General features: G+C 43.1%; 1 protein-coding gene across 4 annotated transcripts in view; it reads left to right on the top strand.

The window, feature by feature from the left end:
• The window catches only part of cdh17 (cadherin 17, LI cadherin (liver-intestine)), a 181159-nt gene that overhangs the window by 58062 nt on the left and 101808 nt on the right, over nt 1–21289 (top strand). For all 4 annotated transcript variants that reach the window (XM_059984795.1, XM_059984822.1, XM_059984814.1 and 1 more), the window contains exon 3: nt 17045–17146. In XM_059984795.1, the coding sequence (XP_059840778.1) occupies nt 17045–17146 (102 nt within the window). The remainder of the gene's footprint in view (nt 1–17044; nt 17147–21289) is intronic.

Genomic DNA, 21289 nt, shown 5'->3' with positions numbered 1-21289 from the left:
ATTTAAGAAACAGTTAGGTAGGTTTTTACATAGTAAGGGAATTAAGGGTTATGGGGAAAAGGCAGGTAGATGGAGCTGAGTTTAGGGTCAGATCAGTCATGATCTTATTGAATGGTGGGGTAGGCTCGATGGGCCAGATGGCCTACTCCTGCTCCTATTTCTTATGTAACATTTCACCCAGATGACCAGCTCAGGTCTTTAGTACTTCCAGGTACCCCATCTGGGCCATCACCATCTGGTTATTAAAAACACATAAACACAAAGGGATGGGCAATAAGTGCTGGCTTAGCTGCCGATACCCTCATTGCATAAATTACTAAATTTAAAAAAGCAGACCCTTTGGTCTATCTAGTCATGCCAAAATATTATTCTGCCTAGTTCCATTGACCCAGGCATGGACTGTGACCCTCTGTACCCCTACCATTCATGTACTGTTCTAACCTCTTAAACGTTGACTTTTACCCACATCCAGCATTTCCACTGGCAGCTCATTCTGTGTTCTCACCCACCTTCTGAATGATAATCTTCTCCCTCATGTTCCCCTTAAACAGTTCACTTTTCCCCCTTAGTCTCTCCCAAACACACTGGAGAAAACTTAAACACAAAGTACACTGCAGATGCTGGGGTCAAAGCAACATGCACAACATGCTGGAGAAACCCAGCAGGTCGGGCAGCATCCGTGGAAACGAGCAGTCAACGTTTCGGGCCGAGACCCTTCATCAGGACTGAAGCTGGGAGGGGGCAAGGGCCCTATAAAGAAGATGGGGGGAGGGTGGGAAGGAGAAGGCTGGTAGGTGCCAGGTGAAAAACTAGTAAGGGGAAAGATCAAAGGGTGGGTGAGGGGAAGCAGGGAGGGGATAGGCTGGAAAGGTGAAGAAGGAATGTAAGGGGAAAGCACTATGTATAGTAGAAGAAGGCAGAATCATGAGCGAGGTGATAGGCAGCTGGAGGAGGAGGAGGCAGAGTGTAACTGGGATGGGGGAAGGGAGACGGAGGGAATTACCGGAAGTTGGAGAATTCAGTATTCATGCCAAGGGGCTGGAGACTACCCAGACGATATATGAGGTGTTGCTCCTCCAACCTGAGTTTGGGCTCATCATGACGAGAGTAGAGGAGGCCATGTATGGACATATCTGAAAGGGAATGTGAAGCAGTGTTGAAGTGGGTGGGATCTGGGAGATCCTGTCTATTGTGGCAGACGGAGCAGAGGTGCTTGGCAAAGTGGTCCCCCAATCTGTGTCGGGTCTCGCTGATGTAGAGGAGGCCGCACCGGGAGCACCAAATGCAATAGATGACCCCAACAGACTCACAAGGGAAGTGTTGCCTCATCTGGAAGGACTGTTTGGGGCCCTGAATGGTGGTAAGAGAGGAGGTGTAGGGACAGGTGTAGCACTTACACTTGCAGGGATAAGTGTCGGGTGGGAGAACTGTGTGGAGGGACGTGTGGACCAGGCAGTCGCGGAGGGGACAATCCTTGCGAAAAGCAGAGAGGGGTAGAGAGGGAAAGATGTGCTTAGTGGTGGGGTCCTGTTGAAGGTGGCAGAAGTTGTGGAGGATAATGTGCTGGATCCGGAGGCTGGTGGGTGGCAGGTGAAGGCAAGGGGAACTCGGTCCCTGTTGTGGTGATGGGAGGATAGAGTGAGGGCTGAAGTGCGGGAAATGGAGAAGATGGGGGTGAGGACCTCGCCCTCCCTTCCCCCATCCCAGTTTCACTCTGCCTCCTTCTTCAGCTGCCTATCACCTCTCTCATGATTCCGCCTTCTTCTACTACCCATGGTGTTTTCCCCTTACATTCCAATTTTTTAAATTCAAATTATTATTATTTATTCATATTTTACAAAGCAGCACAGCATATCATAGAGCAGATACAGTACAGCATATTTATACAGCCATCCCATGACAGGAAAACATAAAACTAAGAAACAGAAAAAAACTAATTTAAGTTCAAATTAACATACAACCAAAATTGATCCCACATGTCTTGCAATTTTCCCTCACTGTTAATTCTTCCCAACATGTGTTCATATGATGAAATCTTAACCATTTCCTCAGTCCATTCCCTCACAGTGGGACATCTGGTTTTTTTCCAGTTTTGCAATATCATTCTTGCAGCTGTGATGAGACCCACCTTTAAAATAGTAAATTTGTCATTGTTTACATTAGGTATCATTGTCCTATCACCCAGGAGACAAAGCCGGGGGCAAAAGGACAGTGTAGGACCCGGCCAATTCCCCAACAAATCAAGAACTTTACACCAAAATGGACGAACCAGGGAACCCTCCCAAATCATGTGAAAATATGTGCCCACCTCATTTTTATATTTCCAGCATAAATAATTATCAACAATCCCCATTTTGTAGAGTCTAGTTAGTGTTCAATAATATCTGTGTACTATCTTATACTGAATAAATTTCCCTCTCGCTTTGCTGATGTGTCTACCCACATTTGATAAAATATTTGACCACTCACTATCTTCAATATCACTTCCAAGATCCTTCTGCAATACTGCTTTGAGATAGTTACACGGTTCACCCACAGAGTGCTTGAACATTTTATAAAACACTGATGCTTTATGAGCTTCCTGTGCTAATGTGAAGTATTCAGTTAAAGGGTTACTTTGTGGGCCACCATTCTTGAATATGTGACTAACGCAATGTCTTATTTGTAAATACTTCCAGAAATTCCCTTTAGCTACAAAGTTATATTTCCTCTGCAAATCCACATAAAAATCCCATTCTCACAGAGATCACCTACTGTATTTACACCTTTAATCTTCCATTCTTTCCAGTACACCATTCTTTTCCCAATGCATATCACAGGGTTATTCCAGAGTGAGGAGTATAACTGATTTAAATGTGACATTTTACAAGCTTTATGAATTGTACTGCACACACCCCTTGAGTGAAATAGTATAGGATTTAGATTAGTCTTGTTTTCCACATGTTGTGAGAGGATGTTAAGGGGAGAATGTGGTGCAGCCAAGCTCCGTTCTATAACTACACAATCTAAATCAACATCAGTCCTGGCCCAATGTTTAGCTAACCTGGTCATTTCGAAGGATAATTTATATGCCCTGACATCTGGTAGACTGAGCACACCCATGTCCCTGGACATACACATCTTACTCATTTTAATTCTGGGCTTCTTCTTATCCCATAGAAAATCACTGATAATTTTGTTGTATTGCTTGTAGATCAAATCTGAAATATATAAAGGAAGCATCATAGAAGGATAGTTAAACTGAAGTGCTATGACCATTTTAATTACATTGACTTTACTCCAGAGTGACAGTCTCAGTGCCCCCCACTTACCCAGATTATTTCGTATCTTACTCAATAATGGATCATAATTTAAAGTAATTATTTCTGACTGAGCTTGACCCCTGGATACTTCATTCTAACTGGCACCCATCTGAAATTAAACTGAGATACTGAATTTGAATAACACAATTTTGTCATTGGCATAGCCTCAGATTTACTGCAGTTGATTTTATAACCAGACACTTCAGAATATAATTGAATTGTTTTCATTAGTGGGGGTAAGGAATTAGGAGGGTCACTAATCAGTAATAAAATGTCGTCAGCATATAGCATCAACCTATGCTCCTTTCCGCCTCCCTTACATTCCTTCTTCACCTTTCCTGCCTATCCCCTCCCTGCTTCCCCTTGATCTTTCCCCTTACTGGCTTTTCACCTGGCACCTACCAAGCCTTCTGTGGTGAACTACATATACCTGTCTGGACACGCCCCCTTCTGACTGCTCCTGTGGCTCCTCCCACAGACCCCTGTATAAAGGTGATTAGAGCCTGGGGCCGGCCTCTCAGTCTCCAGGATGTAGTATGATGGTCACTCACTCCTGGTTCCTTCTTCCATTCAATAAAAGCCGATATCTCGCCTTTACGTCTCAGAGTGAGTTATTGATGGTGCATCACCTTCTCCTTCCCACCCTCCCCCCACCTTCTTCATAGGGACCCTGCCCCCTCCCTCTTCAGTCCTGACGAAGGGCTGTACACATTTCACTGTATGTTTCAGTGTACATGTGACAAATGTAGCTAATCTTTAAGCAGATAAAAAACACTAAAGTAACTCAATTTCCCATTATCTGAATTGAAGGGGTACATATATCCCAGATGACTGTTGAGCCAAAGGAGATTACAGAACTAAAGAGAGTTTTGGATTTGAAAATGAGAATGGAAAATTTTCAAAGCAGAAGGATTTCCTAACCATTAATCATTTCAGCAAGTACAAGGTTGAAGGTCAAACTTGACTTGGCACAAGTTCGGACACCAGATCAAGTTGGCATACTTTGGGTAATCTCAAGTCAAGTCAAGTCACTTTTTATTGTCATTTTGACCATAACTGCTGGTACAGTACACAATAAAAACCAGACGATGTTTTTCAGGACCATGGTGTTACATAACACAATACAAAAACTAGACTGAACTACGTAAAAAAACAACACAGAAAAAAAACTACACTAGACTATGGACCTACCCAGGACTGCATAAATTACACAGAACAGTGCAGGCATTACAATAAATAATGTACAATAGGGCAGTAAGGTGTCAGTCCAGGCTCTGGGTATTCAGAAGTCTGATGGCTTGGGGAAAGAAACTGTTACATAGTCTGGTCATGAGAGCCCGAATGCTTTGGTGCCTTTTCCCAGATGGCAGGAGGGAGAAGAGTTTGTATGTAGGGTGCGTGGGATCCTTCATAATGCGGATGCAGCATGTAGTGTAAATGTCCATAATGGCGGGAAGAGAGACCCCAATGACCTTCTCAGCTGACCTCACTATCCGCTGCAGAGTCTTGAGATCTGAGATAGTGCGATTTCCGAACTAGGCAGTGATGCAGCTGCTCAGGATGCTCTCAATACAACCCCTGTTGAATGTGATGAGGATGGGGGGTGGGAGATGGACTTCCCTTAGCCTTAGCCCAGAGATGCTGCTGGGCTTTCTTTGCTATGGAGCTGGTGTTGAGGGACCAGGTGAGATTCTCCGCCAGGTGAACACCAAGAAATTTGGTGCTGTTAACGATCTCTACCGAGGAGCCGTCATTGTTCAGCGGGGAGTGGTTGCTCCATGCCCTCCTGAGGTCAACAACCATCTCTTTTGTTTTGTTCACATTAAGAGACAGGTTGTTGGCTCTGCACCAGTCCGTTAGCCGCTGCACCTCCTCTCTGTAAGCTGACTTGTTGTTCTTGCTGATGAGATCCACCACGGTCGTGTCATCAGTGAACTTGATGATGTGGTTCGAGCTGTGTGTTGCAGCACAGTCATGGGTCAGCAGAGTGAACAGCAGTAGACTGAGCACACAGCTCTCGGGAGCCCCCGTGCTCAGTGTGATGGTGTTGGAGATGTGGCTCCCGATCTGGACGAATGAGGTCTCCCAGCTAGGAAGTCTAGGATCCAGTTGCAGAGGGAGGTGTTCAGGCCCAGTAGGCTCAGCTTTCCAATCAGTCTCTGAGGGAAGATTGTGTTGAATGCTGAACTGAAGTCTATAAACAGCATCTGAATGTACGTGTCTTGTTTGTCCAGGTGGGTTAGGGCCAGGTGGCGAGTGATGGCAATGGTGTCGTCTGTTGAACGGTTGGGACGGTACACAAACTGCAGGGGGTCCAGTGAGGGGGGCAGCAGGGTCTTGATATGCCTCATGATGAGCCTCTCCAAACACTTCATCACGATGGATGTGAGTGCAACTTCTTCAACACGGGGACGATGGTGGTGGCCTTGAAGCACGTTGGAACGGTGGCACTGCTCAGGGAGATGTTGAAAATGTCAGTGAGAACATCTGCTAGCTGGTCTGCACATCCTCTGAGCACTCTACCAGGGATGTTGTCTGGTCCAGCAGCCTTCTGTGGGTTGACCCTGCACAGGGTTCTTCTCACATCGGCCACGGTGAGACACAGCACCTGGTCATTTGCAGGAGGGGTGGACTTCCTCGCTGCCATGTCATTTTCCACCTCAAACCGGGCTTAGAAGTTATTCAGCGTATCTGGGAGGGAGGCATCACCTGCACAGTCAGGTGATATTGTCCTGTAGTTGATGATGTCCTGGATGCCCTTCCACATGCGCTGCATGTCGCCGCTGTCCTGGAAGTAACTGTGGATTCACTGGGCGTGTGCACGCTTTGCCCCTCTGATGGCTCAGGACAGTTTGGGCCTTGCTGTTGTTAGAACTGTCTTGTCGCCTGCACTGAAGTCACGGGTCCTCAGCAGCGCACGCACCTCCGTGGTCATCCATGGCTTCTGGTTAGCGCGTCTGATGTGTACATAGAGTGGGAATGGGATGCTGATCGAGCTTGCATTAGAATAGCCAGATCCAGAGAGGTCAAAGGCACAACTGTCTATCTGCAACGGGTAACCTGAGTCAGATTAGCATTGGAATAAGTATGGGTAAATTAAACAATGTTAACGTTTGCTGTTCATTGTGGTTAAATACGCTCAGTGGCCACTTTATTAGGTACAGGACTGGAACCCGGTGTGGTCTTCTGCTGCTGTAGCCCATCCACTTCTAGGTTTGACATGTAGTAACGTGTGGTTGTTTGACAGCCTTCCTGTCAGCTTGAACCAGTCTGGCCATTCTCCTCTGACCTTTCTCATTAACAAGGCATTTTCACCCACAAAATCGTTGCTCACTGGATGTATTTTTTCTCTCTTTGCACAATTCTCTTTAAACTTTTGGACATGAAAATAGTTTCATTTATGGAAAATCCTGCCTGACGAACCTGTTGGAATTCTTTGTGGAGATTACAAGTAGGACAGATAAAGGAGATGTAGTGGATGTTGTATATTTCAGACTTTAAGAAGGCCTTTGACAAGGTGCCACACATGAGGCTGCTTACCAAGTTAAGAGCCCTTGGTATTACAGGGAAGTTACTAACATGGTTAGAGCATTGGCTGATTGGTAGGAGGCAACAACTGGGAATAAAAGGATCCTTTTCTGGTTGGTTGCCAGTGTCTGGTGGTGTTCTGCAGGGGTCAGTGTTGGGACCACTTCATCTTATGCTGTATATAACTGATTTAATGATGGAATAGATGGTTTTGTTGCCAAGTTTGCAGATGATACGAAGGCAGGTAGTGTTAGGGAACAGGCTGCAGAAAGACAGATTAGGAGAATGGGCAAGAGAATGGCAAATGAAATACAATGTTGGAAAATGCATAGTCGTGCACTTTGGTAGTAAAAATAAATGTAGAGACTATTTTCTAAATGGGGAGAAAATCCAAAAATCTGAGATGCAAAGGGATTTGGGAGTGCTTGTGCAGAAGACCCTGAAGGTTAATTTTCAGGTTGAGTTGGTGGTGAGGAAGGCAAATGCCATGTTAGCTTTCATTTCAAGAGGTTGTAAAATGTGTGCAAGATAGTTTTTTGCAGCAATACATAGAGATACCAACTAGAGAAGGGGCAGTGTTGGATCTCCTGTTAGGGAATGAGATAGGTCAGGTGATGGAGGTATGTGTTAGGGAGCACTTTGGGTCCAGTGATGACGATGCCATTAGTTTCAATATAATTAAGGAGAAGGATAGGACTAGACCCAGAGTTGAGATTTTTGATTAGAAAAAGGCTAACTTTGAGGAGATGTGAAAGGGTTTAGAAGGAGTGGATTGGGACAATTTGTTTTATGGGAGGGATGTTATAGAGAAATGGAGATCATTTAAAGGTGAAACTTTGAGTGTATAGAATCTTTATATTCCTGTTAGGTTGAAAGGAAAGGTTAAAAGTTTGAGAGAGCCATGTTTTTCAAGGGATATTGGAAACTTGGTTCGGAAAGAGAGGGATCTACAATAATATAGGCAAAATGGAGTAAATGACGTGCTCGAGGAATATAAAGAATGTAAAAAGAATCTTAAGAAAGAAAATAGAAAAGCTAAAAGAAGATATGAGGTTGCTTTGGCAATTAAGGTGAAAATAAATCCAAAGAGTTTCTACAGTTATATTAATAGCAAAAGGACAGTGAGGGATAAAATTGGTCCCTTAGAGAATCAGAGTGGACAGCTATGTGTGGAGCCAGAAGAGATGGGGGAGATTTTGAACAATTTCTTTCCTTCAGTGTTCACTAAGGAGAAGGATATTGAGTTGTGTAAGGTAAGGGAAACAAGTAGGGAAGTTATGGAAACTATAACGATTAAAGAGGAGGAAGTGCTTGCGCTTTTAAGGAATATAAAAGTGGATAAATCTCCGGTTCCTGACAGGATATTCCCTAGGACTTTGAGGGAAGTTAGTGTAGAAATAGCAGGGGCTCTGACAAAAATATTTCAAATGCCATTAGAAACAGGGATGGTGCCGGAGGATTGGCGTATTGCTCATGTGGTTCCATTGTTTAAAAAGGGTTCTAGAAGGAAGCCTAGCAATTATAGACCTGTCAGTTTGACATCAGTGGTGGGTAAATTAATGGAAAGTATTCTTAGAGATAGTATTTATAATTATCTGGATAGACGGGATCTGATTAGAAGTAGCCAGCATGGATTTGTGCGTGGAAGGTCACGTTTGACAAACCTTATTGAATTTTTTGAAGAGGTTACTAGGAAAGTTGACGAGGGTAAAGCAGTGGATGTTGTCTATATGGACTTCAGTAAGGCCTTTGACAAGGTTCCACATGGAAGGTTAGTTAGGAAAGTTCAATCTTTAGGTGTAATATTGAAGTAGTAAAATGGATTCAATGGTGGCTGGATGGGAGATGCCAGAGAGTAGTGGTGGATAACTGTTTGTCAGGTTGGAGGCTGGTGACTAGTGGTGTGCCTCAGGGATCTATATTGGGACCAATGTTGTTTGTCATATACATTAATGATCTGGATGATGGGGTGGTAAATTAGATTAGTAAGTATGCAGATGATACTAAGGTAGGTGGCGTTGTGGATAATGAAGTAGGTTTTCAAAGCTTGCAGAGAGATTTAGGCCAGTTAGAAGAGTGGGCTGAACAATGGCAGATGGAGTTTAATGCTGATAAATGTGAGGTGCTACGTTTTGATAGGAATAATCAAAATAGGACATACATGGTAAATGGTAGGGCATTGAAGAATGCAGTAGAACAGAATGATCTAGGAATAATGGTGCATAGTTCCATGAAGGTGGAATCTCATGTGGATAGTGTGGTGAAGAAAGCTTTTGGTATGCTGGTCTTTATAAATCAGAGCATTCAGTATAAGAGGTGGGATGTAATATTAAAATTGTACAAGGCATTGGTAAGGCCAAATTTGGAGTATTGTGTACAGTTCTGGTCACCAAATTATAGGAAAGATGTTAACAAAATAGAGAGAGTACAGAGAAGATTTACTAGAATGTTACCTGGGTTTCAGCACCTAAGTTACAGGGAAAGGTTGAACAAGTTAGGTCTTTATTCTTTGGAGTGTAGAAGGTTAAGGGGGGACTTGATAGAGGTATTTAAAATTATGAGGGGGATAGATAGAGTTGACATGGATAGACTTTTTCCATTGAGAGTAGGGGCGATTCAAACAAGAGGACATGAGTTGAGAGTTAGGGGGCAAAAGTTTAGGGGTAACATGAGGGGGAATTTTTTTATTCAGAGAGTGGTAGCTGTGTGGAATGAGCTTCCAGTAGAAGTTGTAGAGGCAGGTTCGATATTGTCATTTAAAGTAAAATTGGATAGGTATATGGACAGGAAAGGAATGGAGGGTTATGGGCTGAGTGCAGGTTGGTGGGACTAGGTGAGAGTAAGCATTCGGCATGGACTAGAAGGGCTGAGATGGCCTATTTCTGTGCTGTAATTGTTATATGGTTATATGGCCTAGAATACAACAGCATGGATGTGCTGCGGAGGCTTTATAAGGCACTGGTGAAGCCTCACCTTGAGTATCGTGAACAGTTTTGGGCTCCTCCTTTAAGAAAAGATATGCCGATATTGGAGAAGGTTCAGAGGTGTTTCACCATATAACCATATAACAATTACATCACGGAAACAGGCCATCTCGGCCCTTCTAGTCCATGCTGAACACTTACTCTCACTTAGTCCCACTGGCCTGCACTCAGCCCATAACCCTCCATTCCTTTCCTGTCCATATACCTATCCAAATTTACTTTAAATGACAATACCGAACCTGCCTCTACCACTTCTACTGGAAGCTCATTCCACACAGCTACCACTCTCTGAGGAAAGAAATTCCCCCTCGTGTTACCCTTAAACTTTTGCCCCCTAACTCTCAAATCATGTCCTCTTGTTTGAATCTCCCCTACTCTCAATGGAAAAAGCCTATGCACGTCGACTCAATCAATTCCCCTCATTATTTTAAAAACCTCTGTCAATTCCCCCTCAGCATTCTACGCTCACAAAGGTGAATCTGGGAATGAAATGGTTATCATATGAGGAATGTTTGATAGCTCTGAATCTGTACTTGCTGGAATTTAGAAGGATGGGAGGGGGGATCTCATTGAAATCTTTTGAATGAGTAGATTTGAGTAAATCAGAGTAGATTTGGAAGGGATGTTTCCCATGGTGGTGGAGTCTAGGTCAAGAGGGCACAGCCTCAGGATAGAGGGATGTCCATTTAAAACAAAGATGTGGAGAAATTTCTTTAGCCAGATTGTGGAATTTATTACCACAGGGCAGCTGTGCAGGCCAAGTTGTTGGGTGTATTAGGGCAGAGCTTAATAGGTTTTTGATTGGACATGGCATCAAAGGTTATGGGCAGAAGGCCGGGGAGTGGGGCTAAGGAGGGGTTAAAAGGGTCAGCCCGGACTGAATGGCAGAACAAAGTTGATGGGCCAAATGGCCTAATTCTGCTCCTATGTCTTTACAATCTTATGGTTATACCTTTGTACTGTAATACTGCTGCAAAGCAACAAGCTTCACATTATATAAGGCAATGTTACTGGACAGACCACTTAAATAGACTAGACCACTTTTTACTGCTCTTCCAAAGCAATCTATTGACAAACTTCAACTCATTCAGAACATAATTGTTAGACTTTTAACCAAAACCAGGATGAGGGAGCATGCACTCCCATCCTAGCTACTCTGCAGCGGCTTCCTGTATCTTTTAGAATTGATTTTAAAGTTCTCTTACTTGTTTTTAAAACTCCTAATGGTCTGGGACCGGACTACATCACAGAATTGTTTTTGTTTTATAATCCTGCTGGAGCTGTCAGATCTTCTTCCACCGGTCTCTTAAATTTAAACAATTCCCTTCAAAAGATAATTGATGGGTCAGCTTATTTGGACTAAACTATGCATCTCAACACCTAACTCAATACCTGACTGGCTGCATCACTGCCTGGTATGGGAACTGTACCTCACTCAATCGCAGGACTCTGCAGAGAGTGGTGCGGACAGCCCAGTACATGAACTTCCCACTATTCAGGACATTTACAGGGATAGGTGTGTAAAAAGGGCCCAAAGAATCACTGGGGACCAGTCTCACCCTCACCACAACTGTTCCAGCTGCCACCATCCGGGAAACGGTACCGCAGCATAAAAGCCAGGACCAAAAGCCTCCGGGACAGCTTCTTCCACCAGGCTATCAGACTGCTTAATTCATGCTGATGTAACTGTATTTCTATGTTATATTGACTATCCTGTTGTACATAATTTTTACTATAAATTACTACAGTTGCACTTTGCACATTTGAACGGAGACGTAACATAAAAGATTTTTACTCCTCGTGTATTTGAAGGATGTAAGTAATAAAGTTATTTCAATTCAATTCACTTCAATACTATAAGGGATGCAGACTCAATTGATGCTTTTAAAGACCAGCTCAAAATTTATTTATTTAACCTTCCTTTTTATCTTATTTTTCATGTTTATTTTTAATTTTTATTTTATTTTATTTTCACATTTGCACTTTATCCCATTGTAAAGCACTTGAACTACATCATCTGTATGGAAAGTGCTCTATAAATAAGTTATTATTATTTTTATTGTATTTTTAGTTTTTTTCAGCTCAAGTTGGCAAAACTTGAGGACCAGGGATAGCCAAGCACTCTCATTTGTCAGTTGTTAAGAACTTTCAGACTATTCTAGTGGTGCTTAGTTATAGAGTCATAGAAAACTACAACACAGAAACAGGCTCTTTGGCCCATCTGGCCCGTGCTGAAACATTTAAACTGCCTACTCCCTTCGACCTGCACTGGGACCATAGCCCTCAGTACTCTATCATCCACGTAACTATCCAAACTTCTCTTAAATGTTGAAATCCAGCTCACATGCACTTTATTCCACACTCTCTGAGTGAAGACATTTCTTTTCATGTTCCCTTTGAACATTTCACCTTTGAATTTTCTCTGTACTCTTTCAACCTTATTTCCATCTTTACTGTAGGTAGATGACCAAATCTGCACACAGCACTCTAAACTAGTCCTACAGAATTTTAATAATAACTAGCTCAATTAGAAAAAAAGTCCTGTTTATTGCATAGTGGTCAAAATGGTCATAGTGCTGCTAATCGCTAGTTAATGGAGTTTTGTAGTTGGTTCAAGAACTGAGCGGTTGAAGGGAAGTAGCTGTTCCTGAACCTGGTGGTGTGAGACTTCAAGCTTCTGTACATCCTGCCTGAAGGTAGTTGAGAGAAGATGGCGTGGCCTGGATGATGGCGATCATTGATGATGAACATTGGCTTCTCGAAGCAGCACCTCCTGTAATTACTACCGATGGTGGGGAGGCAGAATTTGTTTCTCTCTGCAGCTTCTGACATTCCTCCACAAGTGAATTGTCCTACCATACCCAAATGCAACCACTCAGGATAATTTTAACAGTATTTATTTATTTAGAGATACAGTACAGAACAAACCCTTCCAGCCCAATGAGCCATCGTGTCCAGCAACCCACCTATTTAACCCTAACCAAATCCCTGGACAATTTACGATGACCTACTAACTGGTATGTCTTTGGACAGTGGGAGGAAACTGGAACACACTAAGGAAACCCATGTGAGCATACAAACTCCTTACAGAAGACAGTGGAATTGAACTCCAAACACTGAGCTGTAACAGCATTGCACTCACCGCCATTTTGCCAAGGCACCCCACAAACATCTGTAGAAGTTTGTTAGAGTGGTCAGTGACAAGCCGTGCCTACTGACGAAGTAAAGATGTTGGCGTGCTTTCCTTGTGATTGTGTCTATGTGTTGGGCCTAGAATAGGTCATCTGAAATGTTAATGCCCAGGAGTTTAAAGCTGTTGACTCTCTCCACTGCCGAATGACACCCCCCCCCCCACCACCCCACTCTATGTAGGCTGGCGCATTTTTGCCCTCCTTCCCTTTCCTGAAGTCAACTATCAAACCTTAGGAGCATGTGGTGCCTGAGGGAGAATGCATAGTGCCTATAAGGAGTATTCACCCACCCTTCATGTTTTCATGTTTTATTGTTTTACAACATTGAATCACAGTGGATTTAATTTGGCTTTTTTGAAACTGATCAACAGGAAAAGACTCTTTCATGAGAACAGATCTCTACAAAGTGATCTAAATGAATTACAAAGATAAGACACAAAATCATTGATTGCAGAAGTATTCACCCCCTTCAAGTTAGTATTTAGTAGATGCAACAATTACAGCCTTGAGTCTGTGTGGATAGGTCTCTATCAGCTTTGCACATCTGGACACTGCAATTTTTCCACATTCTTCTTTACAAAACTGATCAAGCTCTGTCAGTTTGCATGGGGTTCGTAACTAAACAGCCCTTTTCAAGTCCAGACACAAATTCTCAATTGGATTGAGGTCTAGACTCTGACTCGGCCACTCCAGGACATTAACTTTGTTGTTTTTAAGCCATTCCTGTGTAGCTTTGGCTTTATGCTTGGGGTCATTGTCTTGCTGGAAAACTAATCTCCCAAGTCGCAGTTCTCTTCAGACTGTACCAGGTTTTCCTCTAGGATTTTCCTATATTTTGCTGTATTCATTTTACCCCTCTGCCTTCACAATCCTTCCAGGGCCTGTTGCAGTGAAGCATCCCCACAGCACGATGCAGCCACCACCACACTTCATGTTTTTGATGATGTGCTTATGCCAGACATAGCGTTCAGTCTGATGACCAAAGAGCTCAATAGAAGCTTCTTCCAGCTGACCTCAGAGTCTCCTGCGGTGACCTGGAAATTTCCTTGTGTCTATCTCCTGACTTGTGCTTTTCAATAACCTTTTCACAAAGTTGCTTGGAATGTTCTTTAGTTTTCATGGTGTAGTTTTTGTCAGGACACTGACTCACCAGCAGTTGGACCTTCCAGATACAGGTGTATTTTTATGACAATCAATGGGAACACCTTGACTGCAGACAGGTCCCCAAAAATCAGATCTTCATTTAACCAATTATGTGATTTCTCAAATCAATTGGCTGCACAAGTGATGATTTGGTGTGTTGTATTCAAGGGAGGTGAACACTTATGTAATCAATTATTGTGTTTTGTATTTGTAATTAATTTAGATCACTTTGTGGAGATCTGTTTTCACTTTGTCATGAAAGAGTCTTTTCCTGTTGTTCAGTGTCAAAAAAAAGCCAAATTAAATCCACTGTGATTCAATGTTGTAAAACAATAAAACATGAAAACTTCCAAGGGGGGTGAATACTTTTTGTAGGCACTGTATATTGAGAGTAATTGTGAGAAAGGAATAATAGAGGGATACAGGAGCCGCATTACCAGATTCAGGAGCAATTGTTACCCCTCAGCCATCAGGCTGCTTAACTGGCATGGATAATTTCACTCACACTAACAATGAACGATTTCACAACCAAAGAGACCTAGGAGTTGCAAAGAGACCTAGGAGTCCTAGTTCACCAGTCAATGAAGGTGAATGAGCAAGTGCAACAGGCAGTGAAGAGGGCAAATGGAATGTTGGTCTTTGTTACAAGGGGAATTGAATACAAGAGCAAGGATGTTCTTTTGCATTTGTACAGGGCCATGGTGAGACCACACCTGGAATATTGTGTACAGTTTTGGTCTCCAGGTTTAAGGAAGGACATTCTGGCAATTGAGGAAGTGCAGCGTAGATTCACTAGGTTGATTCCTGGGATGGCAGGGCTGTCTTACGCAGAGAGATTGGAGAGATTGGGCTTGTACACGCTGGAATTGAGGAGATTGAGAGGGGATCTGATTGAAACGTTTAAGATAATTAAAGGATTTGATAGGATTGAGGCAGGAAATATGTTCCAGATGTTGGGAGAGTCCAGTACCAGAGGGCATGGATTGAGAATAAGAGGTCAGTTATTTAAAACAGAGTTGAGGAAGAGCTTCTTCTCCCAGAGAGTTGTGGAGGTGTGGAATGCACTGCCTCGGAAGACGGTGGAGGCCAATTCTCTGGATGCTTTCAAGAAGGAGCTGGATAGATATCTGATGGATAGGGGAATCAAGGGATATGAGGACAAGGCAGGGACTGGGTATTGATAGTGAATGATCAGCCATGATCTCAGAATGCGGTGCAGACTCGAGGGGCCGAATGGTCTACTTCTGCACCTATTGTCTATTGTCTATTGTCTATGGACTTACTTTTGAGGACTCTATAACTCATGCTGTCAATGTTATTTGCTTATTTATTATTTTGTTTTTCTTTTTGCATTTGCGCATTTTGTTGTCTTTTGCACATTGTTTGTGTTTGTGTGCAGTTTTTCATTCATTCTGTTGTGTTTCTTTGTACCTACTGTGAATGCCTGCAAGAAAATGAATCTCAGGATTGTATATGCTGACATATATGTACTTTGAACTTACTGATTTGAAAGATTCACATTGTTGGTGACTGAATGTTTTGGGTTATGAATGGTGAGAAGGCAAAGTACAGTTGTGGTGATATCGCATGGGAGGATGTCTGAAGAAACTGGGATAATTTCCAGTTCTGGCTGTGATGACTGAGCCAAGTGATATTCTGTCAAGCCTGCATAGGCCGGCTCCTCCTTGTCTCCACCCAGCTAACAGGACTCACCCGTCACAAACTCCAGAAAACTCTGTAGATGCTAGAAACACAAAGAAGCACACACAAAATGTTGGAGGAACTTAGCAGGCCAGATAACTTATACGGGAAAGAGTAAACAGTCAACATTCTGGGCCAAGACCCTTCATCAGGATTCACATGATGAGTCACTTGCCACTTGTTTCTAATTTATCACCTGCAGCCTATTTAAACCCATCTCTCATCCGCAGTCCTTGTTCACTCCTCGAGCCAGTCAGCCTCAACCAGTTGATCCTAGCCTTCAGTTACCTTGTTGCCTGATCTTGTTTAGTATTGGGTCTCTCTTGTTTTGTGGCCCCTCGTGGCTAGTTATTTTGCAGTTTATTATTAAAGTGATCACCCGCCACTAAATCGTCCCACTGCTCTGTGTTTGGTACACTTTTCAACATATTCATTTCCTGATCTGAATATGTTGTTATATTGTTTTTGCCAGAAGCACAACACCACATTCTTCACTTCTTGTTCTCACTGACAACTTTCAAACCTCTGTCCCGAGGGAAGACCATTTTCCTGCACATGATCACATCCCCTGCTCTGTGAAATTGCACAAGGGCCTCTCTCTGAGAGTCTGCCCTCCATCTTTCTCTTCCACTGCCACCCCGCACCCCCCCCCCCCCCAGCCCCAACTCCAGAATTCATCCAGCGGTTATTTCTGGTATGTTGAAGTGTAGAGCTGTTATAATGCCTGCTGAATCTAATTGGTCTAATCAGTCAGGAGCACTGGATATAAGGTATAAATATAAAACACTTACAGACAAGATTCCAAAACTTCCAAATTCTATGTCCCTGCTCCCAGTAACTCACTAAGCCTGAGTTTGTAAAACATAACCTTTATCTCTTCATCATGGCATTTGGATTTACAAAGGCACATCATAATCAAATCATAAACATGAGGCAGTCTTCAGATGCTGGAAATCCAGACCTGCAGAGGAACTCAGCAGGTCAGGCAGCATCTATGGAAATGAATAAACAGTTGACCTTTCAGGCCAAGTCCTGAAGAAAGGTCCCTGGGAAAAAGTCTCTGGCTGTCCACTTGATCTATGCCTTTTATCATCACATACAGCTCTATCAAATCACCTCTCATCCTCCTTCTCTCCAAAGAGAAAAGCCCTGGATCTAGCATATATATCATTATTTTATTTTATATTTCCTGCAGGTATTAATCACGAAAATCAATGGACTACTTCCCAAAGGACCTCTGAAGTCGATGAGTATTTCTGCTGTTGAGGGAAGCAGCATTCCTTATATGATATATCAGGTAACACTCTGATCATTTCCACTGATATGGTTAAATTATCTCTATTTAGGCCACACTTGGAATACTGTGTCCAGTTCTGGTCACCTCACTATAGGAAGGATGTGGAAGCATTGGAAAGGGTACAGAGGAGATCTACCAAGATGCTGCCTGGTTTAGAGAGTATGGATTATGATCAGAGATTAAGGGAGCTAGGGCTTTACTCTTTGGAGAGAAGGAGGATGAGAGGAGACATGATAGAGGTATATAAGATATTAAGAGGAATAGATAGAGTGGACAGCCAGCGCCTCTTCTCCAGAGCACCACCGCTCAGTACAAGAGGACATGGCTTTAAGGTAGGGGATGGAAGTTCAAGGGGGATATTAGAGGAAGGTTTTTCACTCAGAGAGTGGTTGGTACGTGGAATGCACTGCCTGAGTCAGTGGTGGAGGCAGATACACTAGTGAAATTTAAGAGACTACTAGACAGGTATATGGAGGAATTTAAGGTGGGGGGTTATATGGGAGGCAGGGTTTGAGGGTCGGCACAACATTGTGGGCCGAAGGGCTTGTAATGTGCTGTACTATTCTATGTTCTATGTTCTAAATTATACAAAAACAGTTCTATGCAGTGACAAATAAAAGGATTAAGACTTTATATTAAGAAGTCACAAATAAGTCGCAGTACACAATAAGCTGGATGAATTTGATGGGTTTAGCAGCATTTATGGATGGAAAAGGACTGCTGATGTTTCATCTTGAAGCCCTTCATCCAGACTGAAAAATAGAGGGGAAGTCGGCAGCCAGGTGCCATAGCAGTGTAGCAGTGAGTGTGACACTGTTACAGCTTGGGCCATCGGAGCTCCAGCGTCCTCTGTTAGGAGTTTGCATTTCCTCCCCGTGACCGTGTGGGTTTTCTCCAGGTGTTCCGGTTTCCTCCCACAAACCAAAGACACACCAGTTAGTAGGTTAACTGGTCATTGTAAATTGTCCTGTGATGGGTGGGTTGCTAGGCAGCATGGCTCAAAGGGCTGGGAGGGCCTGTTCCACAATGTATTTCTAAATAAACAGAAGATAAAAATTAAAATGGAGAGGGTAGGGGCAGAGCAAGAGAAGGCAAATGTCAGGTGTATTCAGGTCACGGGTGTAATCAGGTGATAGGTGTACTCATCTGACAGATGTGTTCAGGTGATAGGTGTATTCATCTGACAGGTGTGTTCAGATGATAGGTGTACTCGGGTAATTGGTGTATTCAGCTATTTAAGCGAGAGATGATTTTGGGTAATAGGTACAGTATATTCAGGTGATAGGTGTATTTAAGTGACAGGTGTATTTGAGTGATAAGTGTATCCAGGTGAGGGACTATTTACAACTCATGTTGTCATTATTATTGATTTATTATTATTATATTTTAGTATTTGTACAGCTTGCCTTTTCCATTTTGGTTATTTATCATTCTTTGTCTATGTATGGTTTTCTGTGGATTGTCATATTTCTTTATTTTCCAGTGAATATCTGAAAGAAATTAATCTCAAGATATGAAGTGGTAACACATACATATTTTGATAAGAAATTTACAGTATATTGAAGCTAGAACTTTAAACTTTGAATTATGATAATACTGGTTAGAGCTTAGAAGAACAAGGGGGGATGTCATTGAAACCTATCGAATGGTGAAAGGCTTAGACAGAGTTGATGCAGAGAGGATGTTTCCCATGGTGGAGGAGTCTAAGACCAGAGGACACATCCTCAGAAAAGGGGGATGTCCATTATAACAAAGATGAGGAGGAATTTTTTAGCCAGAGTATTGTGAAGCTGTGGAATTCATTGCCATAGATGGCTGTGGAGGCCAAGTCATTAGGTATATTTAAAGCAGAGGTTGATAGGTTCCTGATTAATCAGGGTGTCAAAGGTTACAGGGTGAAGGCAGGAGAATAGTGTGGGGAGGGATAATAAATCAGTCATGATGAAATGGCAGTGCAGACGTGATGGGTTGAATGACCTAATTTCCTTCGAAGTCTTATGGTCTTTTGATTGAAATTAGAGTGGGAATAATGCCAGAAGCTGTGAGATGACAGGTGGAATTGACAAAGGGCTGAAGAAGCTTGTTAGGTACAGCAGTGTGTGCAGATAAGCTGTTGTGGAGATGATATGTAGTTCAACTTCCAGGTTTCTTTCCAACCTTTTTCTCCTTATGCTCTCTGCCCCACTATCTACCTGATCGATGCTACCATCATTGTTTGAGCAAGTATGAGGGTTGGTGAGTATTTCTTGAGGCCGAGGATATTTTAAGATGTCTTTCAAACAATTGTACAGCTTGTGGTCTCTCGAACTGATCTGTCGATATTGTATGAAAAGGCAAGATCTACAAGGTAATGCTGCATCTCCATAAAACACTGGTTAGACCACACTTGGAAAATTGTGTTCGGTCCTGGATGCCTCATTGTAGGAAGGATGTGGAAGCTTCAGAGAGGGTTCAGAGGAGATTTACCAGGATGCTGCCTGGTCTAGAGAACATGTTCAAAGCTCAAAGTAAAGTTATTATCCAACGCCTTCTGATCAAGTGGTATGAATCAGAAGAGCAGAGAGGTGAAGATGTTGATAGGAGATTGCCTAGTCAGAGGAACAGAGATGAGGTTCTGTGGACGCAATAGAGACATCCAGATGTATGTTGCCTCCCTGGTGGCAGGATCAGGGATGTCTCAGAGCAGGACAATGGCATTATCAAAGGGGAGGGTGAGCAGCCAGAAGTCTTGGTGCATATTGGCACTGATGGCATAGGGAGACAAGGTGAGGAGGTCCTGAAGAGAGTTTTCAGGAAGCTAGGTAGAAAGCTGAAAAACGGGTCTTCCAGGGTAGTAATCACTGGATTGCTGCCTGTGCCACATGTTAGTGAGGGTAAGAATAGGATGATTTGGCAGGTGAAAGCGTGGCTGAGGAACTGGTGCAGGGGGAAGGAGTTCAAATTTATGGATCATTGGGAACTCTTCAGGTATGACCTGCACACCTGAACCTGAGGGAGTTCAATATCCCTGCAGGCAGATTGGCCCGATTTGATCGAATAGGATTAAATGAATTTGGCAGGGGAATAGTAACCGGCATGATAGTGCTGAAGATGAGGCAGTTGGTTTACGAGCAAGGAGAGGCTGATGAAAGGGGAAAATTGCTGTCAACAGGATGAGTTGCAATGTAAAAGGCGGACAAAATCAAAAAGCTGAATACAGGACTGAAGGTGATGTATTCGAATGCGCACAGTATACGGAATAAGGTCAATGAATTTGTAGCACAGTTACAGATTGGCGAGTATGATGTTGTAGGCACTACTGAATCGTTGCTGAAAGAAGATTGTGGCTGGGAGATTAATGTCCAAAGATGCACATTCTATTCAAAGGACAGGCAAGAGGCAGAGGGTGTGATTTGGCTCTATTGGTAACAAATGAAGTTAAATCATTAGAAAGAAGTGACATAGGGTCAGAAGGTGTTGAACCATTGTGATAGAGCTAAGGAACTGCAAGCGTAAAAAGACCCTGATGGGAGTTATTTACAGACCCCCAAGCATTAGAAAAGGTGTAGTCTACAAGTTACAACGGGTGACAGAAAAATGCATACTAAAAGGGCAATAGTCCTGGGGGATTTCAGTATGCAGGTAGACTGGGAAATCAGGATGGTGTGAGATTGTAAGAGGGGCAATTTTCAGAATGGCTGTGAAATGGCTTTTTAGAGTAACTCAAGATTGACCCCACTAGGGGGTTTGAGTTTTGTGCAATGAACCGGAATTGGTTAGAGAACGTAAGGTAAAAGGTCCTTAGGGGAAGTCACACACAGATGCTGGAAATCTGAGCAACACACACAAAATGCTGGAGGAACTCAGCAGGCCAGGCAGCATCTGTGGAAAAGAGTATAGTCAACATTTTGGGTCTCACTGATATACAAGAATCCACTGATTTACCTGACGTAGATTGGGAGACCACTTTGACAAGCACCTATGCTCCATCCACCAGAAAAAGTAGGATCTCCCAGTGGTCACCCATTTTAATTCCACTTCCCATTCCAACATGTCCAGCCATGGCCTCCTCTACTATTGCAATGAAACCACACTCAAGTTGGAGGAGCAACAACTTATATTCTGTTTGGGTAGCCTCCAACCTGATGGCATGAACATCGATTT

This window comes from Hypanus sabinus, chromosome 1, assembly GCF_030144855.1.
Source record: "Hypanus sabinus isolate sHypSab1 chromosome 1, sHypSab1.hap1, whole genome shotgun sequence".
In the NCBI taxonomy this organism is placed as follows: Eukaryota; Metazoa; Chordata; class Chondrichthyes; order Myliobatiformes; family Dasyatidae; genus Hypanus; species Hypanus sabinus.
Note: the sequence above shows the minus strand (reverse complement) of the source record. Positions and strands in the feature narration are given on the sequence as shown.